Source organism: Conger conger, chromosome 17 (assembly GCF_963514075.1).
Source record: "Conger conger chromosome 17, fConCon1.1, whole genome shotgun sequence".
NCBI lineage: Eukaryota > Metazoa > Chordata > Actinopteri > Anguilliformes > Congridae > Conger > Conger conger.
The window spans coordinates 14,118,568-14,135,041 of NC_083776.1; the positions used below are offsets into that span (position 1 = coordinate 14,118,568).

Genomic DNA, 16,474 nt, shown 5'->3' on the forward strand with positions numbered 1-16,474 from the left:
ACCCCGGGCAGGCCAGCGAGGCGCCTCCGGGGCCCCCCAGCGCTGCGTCGGGTACCGAGCGACGCCCGCTGTCCCCCACAAAGGTGACCTTCAGACCAAGCGGCCAAGACTGGGTCTTCTTTTCTGAAGCTCATTTCCTGGTCATACTGAGAGACGGTGCTCACTAGCGCCACTGCAGTTAGCTCCAGTATAGGTCTTTCAGACCTGTTTTCAATGTAAAGTCAATAGTACAATTGGGGTCAAATTACTGAGTCAATCAATTTTTTTCACAAGAAAATGTAGTCGCAATCGGTGTTTTATCTTCATCTAATGCCTCCCCGTGTGCCAATTTCCTTTTAAGTTATTGTGTTATTAGGACAATACAGCAATACTTTGTGGAGGAATCAGGGACAAGACAGGGACAACTCTCTGTCTCACACACTTAGTGGAGGAGCCGCAGTGTCTGTCTCCAAACTGTACAACACGATGCCGCTGGTAAACTTGAGTTGCGTGGCTTCAAAACATTTTTCACAAGCCCACAGGCAGTCAGTGGGTGACGTAACAGACACTTGGTTCAGACGGATTGCAGAAGCGTCTGGTCGTGCAGGATCTCTGTCTCTGATATTATAGAGTCGCAGCTGCCCAATGATAAGGCTCCAGCCTGAACCTGCAGCGTCTGGGCTAGACTGCGTTTGCGACATGCATATTTGCCTGCTGGGATGCTATGGGACCCAGGAGACCGTTTTAAATGCACTTTGCTTTCGCCAAGGCAGTGTCAGCATAGCCGTATATCAGCCGCGGAACGGCGGTGACCGAATCGCTTTTCCGTCTCTTCCATACATGCCGGTGATGGATGTGTATGAATATTACCGTCTATTTCACCATGAATGCCTTGCAGTCCAGCTGCCTCTAGCTGTAGGAGGATTTCTCCTGAAACTTCAGAGCTTGACAGCCTGGGAGCCTAACGGAGCTTTGCTTCTGTTATATAAGCTTCCCCTTTAGATCCATACATGGTGAGACGGTCTGAGTATACCACGGTGGACATTATACCATAGAGTAAGAATGTATGGGAGGGGGCTGTTTATACATGACCATGGCTCCTGGAGAAGATTTGAAGGAGTTTTGCATGTTTGTATGTTTTATTGCGGACTGTTCTGCTGGCCGTGACAGTTAACGGCAGTAAAACTCGGTCTGAACCTGAGCAGTAATAAACCCTTTCAGTCCCAAGAGTGCCGTATGGCCCTCAAGCGTAACTACCCTCAAATCCCAAAAGTGCCATGTGGTTTGCTATACTATTGTTTTGAGCCCCTATTAATTTGAGCCCCTATCTCAACCAAAGCCAAAGCGCCTTGGGATTTGGGCAGAGCCACTTCATATTGGGCTTGGTACTGAATGGGTTAAAGTCTTTAAGTGTTTAAGCTGGCTATACACTGTGCGATTTTTGCCTCAACTGTGCAGTCACAGGCAAGATGTCCAAATCGTAGAAGAAATCTATCGTTGTGAGCCATAATCGACCATCTTGGATCTCTCAGTGTTGGACATACTCACTGCCAGCCAAAATCATAGTGAATCTTTAGTGAATCTTAGCCTCCGGTGGAAGACTGGCAGTGTCACACATTTCAGGCCTTAGACGCAAGCGATCTGGTTGTGTTGTTCTTTAAATCTCTACAATCATCAGGGTTTCAGCGCTGTGTCTCTTCTTCGCAGGAGGAAGAGGAAGAGGGGGCGGCGGCATCAACAGATCCAGGGGGAGGAGCCATCGCCACGGACACGCCCACCACCGGTGACGTGGCGGATGAGGGGGGCGGGGCCGAGGCCACAGGGGAAGCGGGATTGGTCAACGGGGAGGATGGGGAGGAGGAGGAAGAGGAGGAAGGGGAGGAAGGGGAGGAGATCTGGCAGAGGAGGCAGAGCCTGCAGGCGTCCGGGGGCGTGTCTCAGGAGGAGGTGGCGGGGGCGATGGGCGGGTCGGTGGACTCGGGGGGGCAGAGTGCCGCAGAGACGGACGGAGAGTCAGGTGAGAGCTGGCGGCCTTCTGCTCCTGTTTCGCTGCGCTGTTCCACTGGGGAGTCTTTTACCTCGTGTGCTTTCCATTTGCCCTTCCGTTACTTCTGTAAGACGTCTTCTGTAAGAAGCTTCTGAGACAGTATTCTGTAAGAAGCTCTCAACAAAATAACATTTTAGTTAGATTTAAATAGAGCGTGGGTTAGCAGAACTCAACCACAGGGCCAGATTTTCTCTGCATCTTATGGTTTGGCCTTTGATTGGAAGACTTTTTTCAGAAAAAGTGCTTTTATTTTCTGTTTAGATGCTGAAATAGTGGGGTATTTAGGTTATAGATCAAAACGGATTCTAGATCAGCACTCTATCCCTGAGACGATTACGGAGTGAGAATATGGACCCTGTACTGGAAGGTTTGGTCCAGTCAGCCTGTAGTCTTGTAGCACTTCCCTGCAAAAACCCATAAGATATCAGTGAAGAGATTGAGCGGGTCATCATCCTAACATTGTCCTAACATCCTAACAAGGCAAATGCTTGAGCTCCCATTTGCGCTGTGGCTCTTAGCAGAAAAATCTAATCCCTCATCAAACTGATTTTTCTTGTTTGACCTCTCTTGTCCTTGGTGCATGTGGGCAGGATTGTCTTATTGAAATGATAAAAAATCAGATAAAGATTAGCGAAGCTTTAAATCCCCTGGACGGTTTGTACAGAGTGGCCTTAAAAACAGACGAGCAGATGTGGGTCGCGGTTGGCCGTTAGCGGGTATCGCACGTGTAACGGCGCGTCGGGATGGACTGATCGTTGCGTGTTATAACCCAGTCACAGTCACAAGCCTAATATAAAGAGACAAATTGATGAAGTTGAGAAAATGTAGTATGGTTTTTAATAGGGGCTGAAAACAGAAGTTTAGCGGTCGTTTTGATTGGTTGAAAAGGTGTACGGTTGAGAGTGGGATTTTGCAGTAGTTACAGCTGCTGTCGCTCTCTGTCTGCGCAGGTGCAGCTGCGCAGGTGAACGGCCACCAGCCCATGCGCTCCCTCCCCTCTGTGAGACACGACATGGGCCGCTACCAGAGAGTGGACGAGCCCCTGCCGCCCAGTGAGTGTGTGTGTGTGTGTGTGTGTGTGTGTGTGTGCGTGTGTGTGTGAGAGAGCATGGCTGTGTGTCTATGTGTGTGTCTGTATGTGTGTGCGTGTGTGTGTGAGTGAGTGAGTGAGTGAGTGAGTGAGTGAGTGAGTGAGTGAGTGAGTGAGTGAGTGAGTGAGTGAGTGAGTGAGTGAGTGAGTGAGTGTGTGAGTGAGTGTGTGAGTGAGTGTGTGAGTGAGTGTGTGAGTGAGTGTGTGAGTGAGTGAGTGAGTGTGTCTGTGAGCGTCTGTGTGCGCGCGTGTGTGTGTCTCTGTGTGTGAGTGTGGGGGTGTGTGTCTGTCTGTCCGTCTGTGTGTCTTTCTGTATGCTTTGGCAATAATTTAACTGATTACACATGTATTTGCGGTTAACGGTTCTGTATAGTAGATAGAAGGTTCTATTACAAGTATGTCAGTCACTGAAGGTGTTGATCAGACTTGGGTCACATACGTGATTGTTTTGGATTCAGATATTTTCCTATGCTTTAATGAGCTTTTCCTCTTGGTTGGCTCGGTTGCACCAGGCGTGGACAAAAGAGCAGTGCAGTAACAGAGGGTGTTGGTGTGCGTTCTCCTAGACTGGGAGGCGCGGATCGACAGCCACGGGCGCATTTTCTACGTGGACCACGTGAACCGGACCACCACCTGGCAGCGGCCCACGGCCCCGCCCGCCCCCCAGCAGCTGCAGCGCTCCAACTCCATCCAGCAGATGGAGCAGCTGAACCGCAGGTGCCTGCTCGCGTTTTAATATCATTACAGCACCAATATCATCAATATCACCAATATCACCAATATCACCAATATCACCAATATCATCAATATCATCAATATCATCAATATCACCAATACACAGGCTTATGAGCAACTGAACCGCAGGTGCCTGCTCGTGTTTTAATATCATTACGGCACCAATATCATCAATATCATCAATATCACCAATATCACCAATATCACCAATATCACCAATACACAGGCTTATGAGCAACTGAACCGCAGGTGCCTGCTCGCGTTTAATATCATTACAGCACCAATATCACCAATATCACCAATATCATCAATACATGGGCTGACGAGCAGCTTTACAGCATGGATTCTGTGACGCTCCTGTCTGGTATATATGAGGTTTCTGATTTCAGGGTGTCTAGTATGCGGTTTGTAGGTTTTATGATTGTGCTCTTTGGTCAATTTTGTGTACATTTTCCCACACAGTGCAGTGGGTATGAAAAAAAGAGTGCTTCATATGTCTTTGTTTTTTATCATTATTACAGACATACATACAATCAGGTCCATCAATATATAAAATATATAACAAACAAGATGTGCTTTAACTTCAGACTTTCCGCTTTAATTTGAGGGTATTTACATCCAAATCAGGTGAACGGTGTAGGAACAGTTTCTATATGTGCCTCCCACTTTTTAAGGGACCAAAAGTAATGGGACAAACTAACAATCATAAATCAAACTTTCACTTTTTAATACTTGGTTGCAAATCCTTTGCAGTCAATTACAGCCTGAAGTCTGGAATGCATAGACATCACCAGATGCTGGGTTTCATCCCTGGTGATGCTCTGCCAGGCCTCTACTGCAACTGTCTTCAGTTCCTGCTTGTTCTTGGGGCATTTTCCCTTCAGTTTTGTCTTCAGCAAGTGAAATGCATGTTCAATCGGATTCAGGTCAGGTGATTGACTTGGCCATTGCATAACATTCCACTTCTTTGCCTTAAAAAACTTTTTGGTTGCTTTCGCAGATGCTTCGGGTCATTGTCCATCTGCACTGTGAAGCGCCGTCCAATGAGTTCTGAAGCATTTGGCTGAATATGAGCAGATAATATTGCCCGAAACACTTCAGAATTCATCCTGCTGCTTTTGTCAGCAGTCACATCATCAATAAATACAAGGGAACCAGTTCCATTGGCAGCCATACATGCCCACGCCATGACACTACCACCACCATGCTTCACTGATGAGGTGGTATGTTTTGGATCATGAGCAGTTCCTTTCCTTCTCCATACTCTTCTCTTCCCATCATTCTGGTACAAGTTGATCTTTGTCTCATCTGTCCATAGGATGTTCCAGAACTATAAAGGCTTTTTTAGATGTTGTTTGGCAAACTCTAATCTGGTCTTCCTGTTTTTGAGGCTCACCAATGGTTTACATCTTGTGGTGAACCCTCTGTATTCACTCTGGTGAAGTCTTCTCTTGATTGTTGACTTTGACACACATACACCTACCTCCTGGAGAGTGTTCTTGATCTGGCCAACTGTTGTGAAGGGGTTTTTCTTCACCAGGGAAAGAATTCTTCTGTCCTCCACCACAGTTGTTTTCTGTGGTCTTCCGGGTCTTTTGGTGTTGCTGAGCCACCGGTGCGTTCTTTCTTTTAAGAATGTTCCAAACAGTTGATTTGGCCACACCTAATGTTTTTGCTATCTCTCTGATGGGTTTGTTTTGATTTTTCAGCCTAATGATGGCTTGCTTCACTGATAGTGACAGCTCTTTGGATCTCATATTGAGAGTTGACAGCAACAGATTCCAAATGCAAATAGCACACTTGAAATGAACTCTAGACCTTTTATCTGCTCCTTGTAAATGAGATAATGAGGGAATAACACACACCTGGCCATGGAACAGCTGAGCAGCCAATTGTCCCATTACTTTTGGTCCCTTAAAAAGTGGGAGGCACATATAGAAACTGTTGTAATTCCCACACCGTTCACCTGATTTGGATGTAAATACCCTCAAATTAAAGCTGAAAGTCTGCAGTTAAAGCATATCTTGTTTGTTTCATTTCAAATCCATTGTGGTGGTGTATAGAGCCAAAAAGAGGAGAATTGTGTCGATGTCCCAGTATTTATGGACCTGACTGTATGTATGTATCTTGCGAAGCAATATTGTTATTGGATATTAATTATATGTTTTTACATCTTTTCAGTTTATAGAATTCTCATAATTAACTCTCATAAGATAATTCTGTGAAGTAAGCTTTCATTTACATTTTCTATCAGGGTTTGTTAATATCACCTCATCCATCGTGCTAAATAAGCCAGGGAACCTGGAAGAAGACAAATTGAATAAAAGGATCATTAATTGGCTCTTTGAGACGTATGGGTTCAGATTCATTGATTGGCTGCAGTTAATCTAACTACTGGGCTTCCCATTGCTCCCTCACTCCTTTGTATTCTATCTCTTTATTTCTCCCTCTTTCTCTCTCCCTCTCTTACTCTCCCTCCCTCTCCCTTTCTCTCTCTTGCGCTGTCTCTCTCTCCCTACCCCCTCTCTCTCTCTCTCTTTCTCTCTTCCTCTCCCTCTCTCTCTCTCTCTCCCTCTCTCTCTCGTAGGTATCAGAGTATCCGTAGGACGATGACCAGTGAGAGGTCAGAGGAGCAGGTTGAGCTTCCCCCAGAAGACAGCGACCTGATGCATCACACCATCCCTGGTATACTCACTCACAGTGCATGCTGGGAATATGGAACTACACATTCACTCGCAGTGCATGATAGGAATAAGGAACTAAACATTTACTCATGCTGCTCTCACAATACAGGGACTATAGACCCACACGCTCACTTACAGTTCAGCCTGGGTCTATGGAGACATGCACACGTGTGTGTAATGATTGACTCACATATTGATGTAATCTTTGCCCCAACTTGCTGACCCACAAACATGCAGCTAGGGGGGCCACACTAATTATCAGGCTCTGGTGTGTTGACAGTGTGTGTGTGTATCAGTGTGTGTGTGTGTGTGTGTGTGTATCACAGTGTGTGTTGACGGTGTGTTGTGCTGCAGAGTACCGGAGGGACGGGGCGGTGAGTGGGTGTTTGTGTGTATCAGTGTGTGTATCAGTGTGTGTTTGTTTGTTTGTGTGTGTGTTGACAGCGTTTTGTGGAACGGGGCAGTGAGTGTGTGTGTTTGTGTGTGTGTGTGTGTGTGTGTGTGTGTGTGTGTGTGTGTGTGTGTGTGTATCAGTGTGTGTGTGTGTGTGTGTGTGTGTGTGTGTGTTTGTGTGTGTGTATCAGTGTGTGTTGACGGTGTGTGTGTTGCAGAGTACCAGAGGGACGGGGCGGTGTGTGTGTGTGTGTGTGTCTATCAGTGTGTGTCTATCAGTGTGTGTGTATCAGTGTGTGTGAGTGTGTGTATCAGTGTGTGTGTGTGTATCATTGTGTGTATCAGTGTGTGTGTGTGTGTATCAGTGTGTGTGTGTGTGTGTGTATCAGTGTGTATCAGTGTGTGTATCCGTGTGTGTTGACAGTGTGTGTGTTGCAGGGTACCGGAAGGGATGGGGCGGTGTGTGTGTGTGTGTGTGTGTGTTTGTGTGTGTGTATCAGTGTGTGTGTGTGTGTGTGTGTTTGTGTGTGTGTATCAGTGTGTGTGTGTGTGTGTGTGTGTGTGTGTGTGTGTGTGAGTGTATGTATCAGTGTGTGTGTGTGTGTGTGTGTATCAGTGTGTATCAGTGTGTGTATCAGTGTGTGTTGACGGTGTGTGTGTTGCAGAGTACCGGAGGGATGGGGCGGTCAGTACCTCCAGCTCCCGCTCCCGCCTCAGCCTCCTGCTCCAGTCTCCGAGCGCCAAGTTCCTCACCAGCCCCGACTTCTTCACCGTACTGCATTCCAACCCCGTGAGTCTTCCTCACGCTCACGCCGTTCACTGTACACAACCACCGTCATCATCATCATCATCATCATCACCAACACAATCTTCATCACCTTCACCATCATCTCCATCATCATCATCATCGTCTCATCACCAGAATCATCCTTAGTATTACCATCACTTTCATCTTACAGTATATTCATCATCATCATCACCACCACAATCCTCATCATCATCACCATCATCTTCATCATGACCAGCATCATCATCACTGCTATCTTCATCAGCATCATAATAATCATCATCTCCATCATCACTGACACCTCATCACCACCACCGTGTTCATCATTGTCTCATTACCATCATCATGTCCATCATTATTTTCACCATCACCACCATCATCTTCATCATCATCATCATCACTATCATCCCTGCTGTCTCCACTACCGTTACAGTAGTGATGTTCTGAGAGTGAGGAGGTGAAACGTTGCTGTGACGTGTCTTGTCTCGTCTGCAGAGTGCCTACCGCATGTTTACAAGCAACACCTGCCTGAAGCACATGGTCAGCAAGGTCCGGAGAGACACGCACCACTTCGAGCGCTACCAGCACAACCGCGACCTGGTCACCTTCCTCAACATGTTCTCCAACAAGCAGCTGGAGCTGCCGCGGGGCTGGGAGATGAAGCACGACCACACCGGCAAGGTCAGAGGTCACTGCCCTCCGACCTTCGACCCCCGACCCTGCCCTCTGCCCTACCCTCTTTCTCTGTCCGTGGCCATGTCTCAAATTACAGACTTGTGAATTACTTAATGTGTAAATCAAACGCAGTTGTTATTGGTCCATGTGACCATGTGTTTCCCAAATTTTAATATGCAATTAAATTTAAAGGAATGTAACTAGTTGACTTGTTGGTGCACTTGTAAGTTCAACTTATAATGACACGAGTGCACAAGTACAGGAGTGTGCAATTTCAGACACAACCAGTGTGTGTGTCTCTCTTTTTCTCCATCTCTCTCTCTATCTCTAATTCCTTTTTTGCCACTTTCCTTAATGTGTTTCCCAGGGCTATTTCTCTATTGTCACTTAGAATTCACATTCAAAATACAAACTCTATTATCATTCATATATGCTGCAGGTGGACCAACAATGAAAGAGATGTAGTACTTATGTAAATATTGATGCAGTACCACGAATTTAAGAGATAAAACAGACCTGAAGATAAAGGCTCAGTAAATAAATGAACAATAATGTGATGAACACGGTTGTGTCCTCGGACAGAAACAAAAGGCCCGTAACACTGCTGGTACCCGTGTGACGCTCTGTCCGTCTCCACACAGCCGTTCTTCGTCGACCACAACAGTCGCGCCACGTCGTTCATCGACCCGCGGCTCCCCCTGCAGAGCGCGCGGCCCAGCAGCCTCCTGGCGCATCGGCAGCACCTGACCCGCCAACGCAGCCACAGCGCCGGGGAGGTGAGCACCCGGCGCCTGGTGAGCACCGCCCACCCGTCACTGCAGCACAGAGCCGCCCCCTCGCTCTCTACCCGCGCCCTGTTACACTCTAACCACGCCCTGTTACACTCTAACCACGCCCCCTCACTCTTTACCCGCGCCCTGTTACACTCTAACCACGCCCTGTTACACTCTAACCACGCCCCCTCACTCTTTACCCGCGCCCTGTTACACTCTAACCACGCCCCCTCACTCTCTACCCGTGCCCTGTTACACTCTACCCACGCCCTGTTACACTCTAACCACGCCCCCTCACTCTTTACCCGTGCCCTGTTACACTCTAACCATGCCCCCTCACTCTCTACCCGCGCCCTGTTACACTCTAACCACGCCCCCTCACTCTCTACCCGCGCCCTGTTACACTCTAACCACGCCCCCTCACTCTCTACCCGCGCCCTGTTACACTCTAACCACGCCCCCTCACTCTCTACCCGCGCCCTGTTACACTCTAACCACGCCCCCTCACTCTCTACCCGCGCCCTGTTACACTCTAACCACGCCCCCTCACTCTCTACCCGCGCCCTGTTACACTCTAACCACGCCCCCTCACTCTCTACCCGCGCCCTGTTACACTCTAACCACGCCCCCTCACTCTCTACCCGCGCCCTGTTACACTCTAACCACGCCCCCTCACTCTCTACCCGCGCCCTGTTACACTCTAACCACGCCCCCTCACTCTCTACCCGCGCCCTGTTACACTCTAACCACGCCCCCTCACTCTCTACCCGCGCCCTGTTACACTCTAACCACGCCCCCTCACTCTCTACCCGCGCCCTGTTACACTCTAACCACGCCCCCTCACTCTCTACCCGCGCCCTGTTACACTCTAACCACGCCCCCTCACTCTCTACCCGCGCCCTGTTACACTCTAACCTTGTCCTCTCACACTGTAACCACACCCTGTCACACTGTAACCACGCCCCCTCACTCTCTACCCACGCCCTGTTACAATCTAACACCCTCTCACACCCTAACCATGCCCTCTCACATTATAACTCCATCCACTCACTATAACTCCGCCCACTTGCATTCTATCCTCGCCCTATCGCCTTCAATCCCTGCCGTCTCACACTCTAATTGTGCACATTCATATGGCAGTAAAAAGTGTACTGAAATAGAGAGGCAGAGGTCAGGGAGGTAGATACTGTGGAATTTAGCCAGGGTTCAGGCAGACAGACAGGGCAGTACAGACTGCGGACAGCGAGTCAAAGCCACACCTCTGCATGTTCCACAGGTGGGTGACGACCCTCGGCACTCCGCCCCCCCGGTAATGCCTCGCCCATCCAGCACCTTCAGCACCGTCAGCCGCAGCCAATGCCAGGACCTGGTGCCCGTGGGTGAGTGTGCCCGCCCCACTGTCAATCAATCAATCAGCCAATTAATCAGTCAGGCAGTCAATCAACCAGCCAATGCCAGGACCTGGTATCCGTGGGTGAGTGTGCCCGCCCCACTGTCAATCAATCAATCAGCCAATGAATCAGTCAGTCAATCAACCAGCCAATGCCAGGACCTGGTGTCTGTGGGTGAGTGTGGCACGCCCCACAACCAGTCAATAAATCAGTCAAACAGTCAACCAATCAATAAATCAATAAATCAACCAATCAGTCAATAAGTCAGTATATCAGTCAATACATCAGTCAAACAGTCAATCATTCAATCAAACAGTCAATCAATCAATCAATCAATCAGTCAATCAGTTCATTCATCTTTTTTTCTATAGGCCCAGTTATCAAACGGTCACATAGTGCTTCACAGTCACAGCCTGGTGGTGACTAATGCAGTGGTTTTCAAGCTGTAATTTAAGTACGACTTAGGTTATAGGGGTTTTGAATTGGTGGCTATAAAGGTGACTTATGGGTCTTGATTTAAAGACCTAAATAGTTCAGTTTTTTGCACGGGGATAAGTTTCTGTGAAACCTGGCAGCCCTCCTGGCCTGGACACCATCCAGTGAGGGGAGTTCAGTCACATTCTCATTTCCTCATGGTGTCAGAGGCAGTTTTTATTAAAGCAAGCCATCTAATCTGTCCTTTTGAGTTTACCACTCAGGACCTAATTTTGCATAATTTTGCACTGACATACTCTACAGTTATTTAGCTGATGCTTTTATCCAAAGCTATGTATCTGTTCGACTTATTTACAGTTAGACTTAGCAGGGAGCAATCCTGGAGCAATGTGGGGTTAAGGGCCTTGTTCAAGGGCCCAACAGCTGCACTGATCTTACTGTGAACCTTCCAGGTCCAAGTCAAGCCCCTCAGCCACTTTTTGACTGATGGAGTAATTCTGTATCAGTGAGCCGGTTTCTCACATTGTGAGGTTGATTGGTCCTTTCGTCTTGCATGTGTCATGTGACTCCAGCCCTCTCTGTCTGCTGCCTCCCTCACAGCCTATAATGACAAGATAGTGGCGTTTCTACGGCAACCTAACGTCTTCGAGATCCTCCAGGAGAGGCAGCCAGAGTTGATCCGGAACCACTCGCTCAGGTGTGTGTGTGTGTGTGTGTGTGTGTGTGTGTGTGCGTGCGTGCATGTGTGCCGTGTGTGTGTGTGTGTGTGTGTGTGTGTGTGCGTGGTGCATGTGTGAGTGTGTGTGTGTGAGGGATCACAGTGTTTATCACTGTGCTGTGTGTGCAGGGAGAAGGTGCAGTTCATCCGCAGTGAGGGAGTATCCGGCCTGGCCCGTCTCTCCAGTGATGCAGACCTGGTCATCTTACTCAGGTACTCTTGTGTTTTACCTCTGTGTGTGTGTGTGTGTGTGTGTGTGTTGATGTGTCTGTGTGCATATTTGTGTGTGTGCTTGTCTGTGTATGTGTGTTGTGCGTCTGGCTTTGTTTATGTGCACGTTTCCATGCATGCACTAAAGCCGTCTCTTTCTCTCTCTCGTTCTGCAGCTTGTTTGAAGAGGAAGTGATGTCATACGTGCCACCCCACGCCTTGCTGCACCCCAGCTACTGTCAGTCTCCCCGCGGCTCCCCCGTATCCTCTCCACAGAACTCCCCTGGTGAGAAACCCTGTCGCTCTTAAACCTTCCTCCAACCCGTCATTCTTAAACCTTCCTCCAACCCGTCGCCCTTAAACCTTCCTCCAACCCGTTGTCCTTAAACCTTCCTCCAACCCGTCATTCTTAAACCTTCCTCCAACCCGTCGCCCTTAAACCTTCCTCCAACCTGTCATTCTTAAACCTTCCTCCAACCTGTCATTCTTAAACCTTCCTCCAACCCGTCATCCTTAAACCTTACTCCAACCCGGCATCCTTAAACCTTCCTCCAACCCGTCATCCTTAAACCTTCCTCCAACCCGTCGTCCTTAAACCTTCCTCCAACCCGTCGTCCTTAAACCTTCCTCCAACCCGTCATTCTTAAACCTTCCTCCAACCCGTCATCCTTAAACCTTCCTCCAACCCGTCATCCTTAAACCTTCCTCCAACCCGTCTCTCTGCAGCTTTGAGCTCATTCTCTCCCCACCTCTCTTCCCCCCCCCAGCCAGCCACTTACTTCATCCCTGCTTTTCTCTCTCAGTCCCTCTCTTTCTGCTTCTGTCACTCCAAATTCAATTTCCGTTTATTCAGTGCCCTTTCTTTGCAATTGAAGTTGGCGTGCCAATAAACAGGACTGTGGTTCCAAAGCATTTTAAATCAGCGTAAGAAGACAAGACAACAATAAGACAAATCCTTCCATTTGTCAACCACAAAGAGAATGCAATTTTGACAAACACAAAAATATATTTCAGTGACACAAAATTAGTATCAAGGTTCACACTTTACAATAAAGAATTGCCATTAAGTAATGTAGTTAATCATGAATTAATGATGTAACAAATACATTAACTGTTCTTTCATTCCGATATGAATTGGCATTAACTAATGTAGTTGTTAACTAACTACTGAGAAGTTAATCTGTACACCTTTGCTAATGAATTTGTACATCATTAATTCATGTTAACAACTACATTAGTACTAATGTTTTACTGTATCTGGTTTATTTGGTTATATTTTAGTATAGTGTCTATGGCACACTGTACCCTGCTCCCTCCATCCCTCCTCTCCTGTCTCTCTCTTTCAGAAGATGTCTGGAGACCGTGTTGTGTTCCTGTGTGTAATTATTGGTTTCGTGATAGTGGCGCTCCACACAAACAGAACCTCCTTTCTCTCTTTTCCCCCTGTGCACTGTAATTGGTCACAGAGGCCTTGCCATTTAATCAGCTATTTGCTGTCTCATTGTACTTAGCGACTGTAACATTTTCCTGCTTTCCACTAAGCGAAGCGACTGTAACATTTCCCTGCTTTCCACTAAGCGTAGTGACGGAGCAGTCCGGAGTACAAGCAGAACAAGCGACGGGGAGGTGGTACTCGCTGTTGGCTTTACATATGAAATTCAGGTGTCAGACCTGCGTTTTTGACCACAGTCACAGTTTGGTATGCTAATCGATCGTACAAATTAACTCGCCAAAGTGGGTCTTTTTATTTAAAAAAATTATTTTAAGAATAACTTTGAAATCAAAGGTAAAGACTAATGCTGAATGGAAGCAATCTTTGTCTTCATTAACATTTGTCTGATATAGGGCTGCTCTTCTGTTTCATAATCTATAGTAACATGTTTTTTGAGAAATATTACCAAAATTGTCAAATCCCTCCCCCTGGACTCATCCTGGGATATTTTCTGTGATTTACACGGTGTATTTACACGGTGTATTTACTCAGTTTGTAGCACCACACCTGGTCTCCACCGTAGCGAACCCAGGGGCCTCAGACTCCTTCTGTCTTCCAGGTACCCAGAGAGCCAACGCTAGAGCTCCTGCCCCTTACAAACGAGACTTTGAAGCCAAACTCCGCAACTTCTACCGCAAGCTGGAGACCAAGGGATATGGTCAGGGCCCGGGCAAGCTCAAGTGAGTGACCGCTCTGGTAAATGGTTGGCATTTATGTAGCGCCTTTATCAACAGAGCTGTACAATTGATACTTCTCATTCACCCATTCATACACACATTCACACCAACGGTGATTGGCTGCCATGCTAGGCACCAACCAGCTCCTCAGGAGCATTTAGGGGTTTGGTGTCTTGCTCAGGGACACTTCGACACAGCCCGGGCAGGGGATCGAACCGGCAACCCTCCGACTGCCAGACGACTGCTCTTACTGCCTGAGCCAATGTCACCCCGTACATCGGTCCGCTCTGGACCACACAGCAACGGTGACCGTGAGGGAATAAGTGTGACCGCGTAGTGAGCATCATAAAGGCACATAAATGTGCAGCCATACCAGTAAACCACAGCTGGACTTATGTCACTATTGATGGTAGAAAATAAATCAAGGCCTAGCTGAAAGTCAAGGCACAACTCCCAAGAGGAAATAAGCGATGAGGGTTACCCATAATTCATTTCTGAAACCTGCTGTACTTTGAGTATCTATGCCCTCCAGCCCTCCATCCCTCCCCCATTAGCCAGGTATCACCGTGACTGTATATCTTTCCACTGCAGATATACACAGGACTGACTACAGTGTCCTGACTGACGGTGTCATTTCCCTGATTAGCGCCGTTCCTCTCTTGCTATCCCCCAGGCTCATCATTCGCAGAGACCACCTCCTGGAGGACGCCTTCAACCAGATCATGTGCTACTCCCGCAAGGACCTGCAGCGCAGCAAGCTCTACGTCACCTTCGTGGGCGAGGAGGGGTGGGTGTCAGTCTGGCCTCTGTTATTATATTTATGGAGCAATATCACCATAGCAAAGTATTGTATATTTTATTTCCTGTCGTGCTGTCCTGCCCGTTTCTCCGTACTGTCCTAAAAGTGCTGTTCTGCTGTTTACCATCTACCCTGATCCATGTGAACTCAGCATTAGTCAGGCATTAATGTAATGGGGTGTTGCTGTTAATGCTAGTGGGTAGAGGTTTGCAGGGTCCATGTAGGGGTCAACTTCATGCAAGGCCTTAGTGATGTGCTTCTCTAAAAGTTAAACATCTTACTGTGTGTGTGTGCGTGTGTGTGTGAGACAGGCTGGATTACAGTGGCCCCTCCCGTGAGTTTTTCTTCCTGGTCTCGCGGGAGCTCTTCAACCCGTACTACGGGCTGTTCGAGTATTCGGCCAACGACACCTACACCGTGCAGATCAGCCCCATGTCCGCCTTCGTGGACAACCATCACGAGTGGTGAGTCACCGGGCCCGCTTCCCGAAGACGAGGGATTTATTTATTTACAAGACTTTCTCAGTGTCAGAAATGGCGCTTAATGTAAGTGCGGGAAGTTCTAAGAACAGAAATACACCTTGCACCAACAGTGTCACAAACGTCATTCATGAAACCTCAAAGAGCTTAGGAAAGCGCCCAACTGCAGGTCTGCAAATTAAAAGGCTTCAAAACTGTTGTGGTTTTCTTCAAAGGACAGAATATCTACGAGGGTCATAGTGACAATGGATTGATAATGAGATTGATAGGAGATCGGGTAGCGATTCTGTCTCGGATTGATTTCAAGTCAGTCATATCAGACAAGGAAAAAATGCAACTACCATATTAGAATTGGAGACCGCAATGAAAGGCTTAACAAAACTGCTGTCACAATGTTGGTTCATTTTTATGCTCTCCATGGCTAAATATCCATAATTCATTTTTCATATGGTAAATATGCATTCATTTCAAAACCGTAAGTGCTCAGATAACACAAATTGCTTTTTTTTAAGCTACTTGCTAGTCAACAGCGGAGTGGACTGAAGGCGGCGGTTTACTGTGTGATTTTATTAAATATGTCATCTCTAGTCACAATTTCTCATGGCCTGTAGTCACTGCATAGAATTTAAAGATAGCAGTTTCAATCCATTTATGTATTCATATTATCTAAGTGGAGCTGCAGGAGGATTGTGAGTGTGTTTTGGATGGGAGAGAAGGGTGCTTCCAGTCAGTCAGTTAATGTGTACGTGACCTGACAGACCTATGTTACATGTTGACCCGGCGTCCCTGTGTCTGGCTGTTCCCCAGGTTTCGGTTCAGTGGCCGTATCCTGGGCTTGGCTCTGATTCACCAGTACCTGCTGGATGCTTTCTTCACCCGCCCGTTTTATAAGGGCCTTCTGCGCATGTGAGTGTGCCGCTGCAGACATACTCTAAACAGAGTCCTGTTCACAATGCTAAAGAAACAGCCATGCTAAAACAGAGTCCTGTTCATAACGCTAAAGAAACAGCCATGCTAAAACAGAGTCTGCTCCTATTCACAATGCTAAAGAAACAGCCATGCTAAACCAGAGTCTGCTCCTATTCACAATGCTAAAGAAACAGCCATGCT

The 16,474-nt window shown here is 47.5% G+C and overlaps 1 protein-coding gene across 5 annotated transcripts in view; it reads left to right on the top strand.

Annotated features, from left to right (window-relative positions):
- The window catches only part of LOC133116626 (E3 ubiquitin-protein ligase HECW2-like), a 56,129-nt gene that overhangs the window by 34,115 nt on the left and 5,540 nt on the right, over positions 1–16,474 (top strand). For 4 of the 5 annotated variants that reach the window (XM_061226406.1, XM_061226407.1, XM_061226408.1 and 1 more), the window contains 16 exons: positions 1–83; positions 1,687–1,996; positions 2,977–3,078; positions 3,683–3,833; positions 6,439–6,536; positions 7,594–7,718; positions 8,211–8,396; positions 9,032–9,184; positions 10,440–10,542; positions 11,590–11,686; positions 11,837–11,920; positions 12,094–12,203; positions 13,969–14,089; positions 14,760–14,873; positions 15,197–15,349; positions 16,172–16,270. The exon at positions 1–83 is cut by the window's left edge and continues 621 nt beyond it. In XM_061226406.1, coding sequence (XP_061082390.1) covers positions 1–83; positions 1,687–1,996; positions 2,977–3,078; positions 3,683–3,833; positions 6,439–6,536; positions 7,594–7,718; positions 8,211–8,396; positions 9,032–9,184; positions 10,440–10,542; positions 11,590–11,686; positions 11,837–11,920; positions 12,094–12,203; positions 13,969–14,089; positions 14,760–14,873; positions 15,197–15,349; positions 16,172–16,270 — 2,089 coding nt within the window. The remainder of the gene's footprint in view (positions 84–1,686; positions 1,997–2,976; positions 3,079–3,682; positions 3,834–6,438; positions 6,537–7,593; positions 7,719–8,210; positions 8,397–9,031; positions 9,185–10,439; positions 10,543–11,589; positions 11,687–11,836; positions 11,921–12,093; positions 12,204–13,968; positions 14,090–14,759; positions 14,874–15,196; positions 15,350–16,171; positions 16,271–16,474) is intronic. The other variant, XM_061226410.1, reaches the window with a different exon arrangement.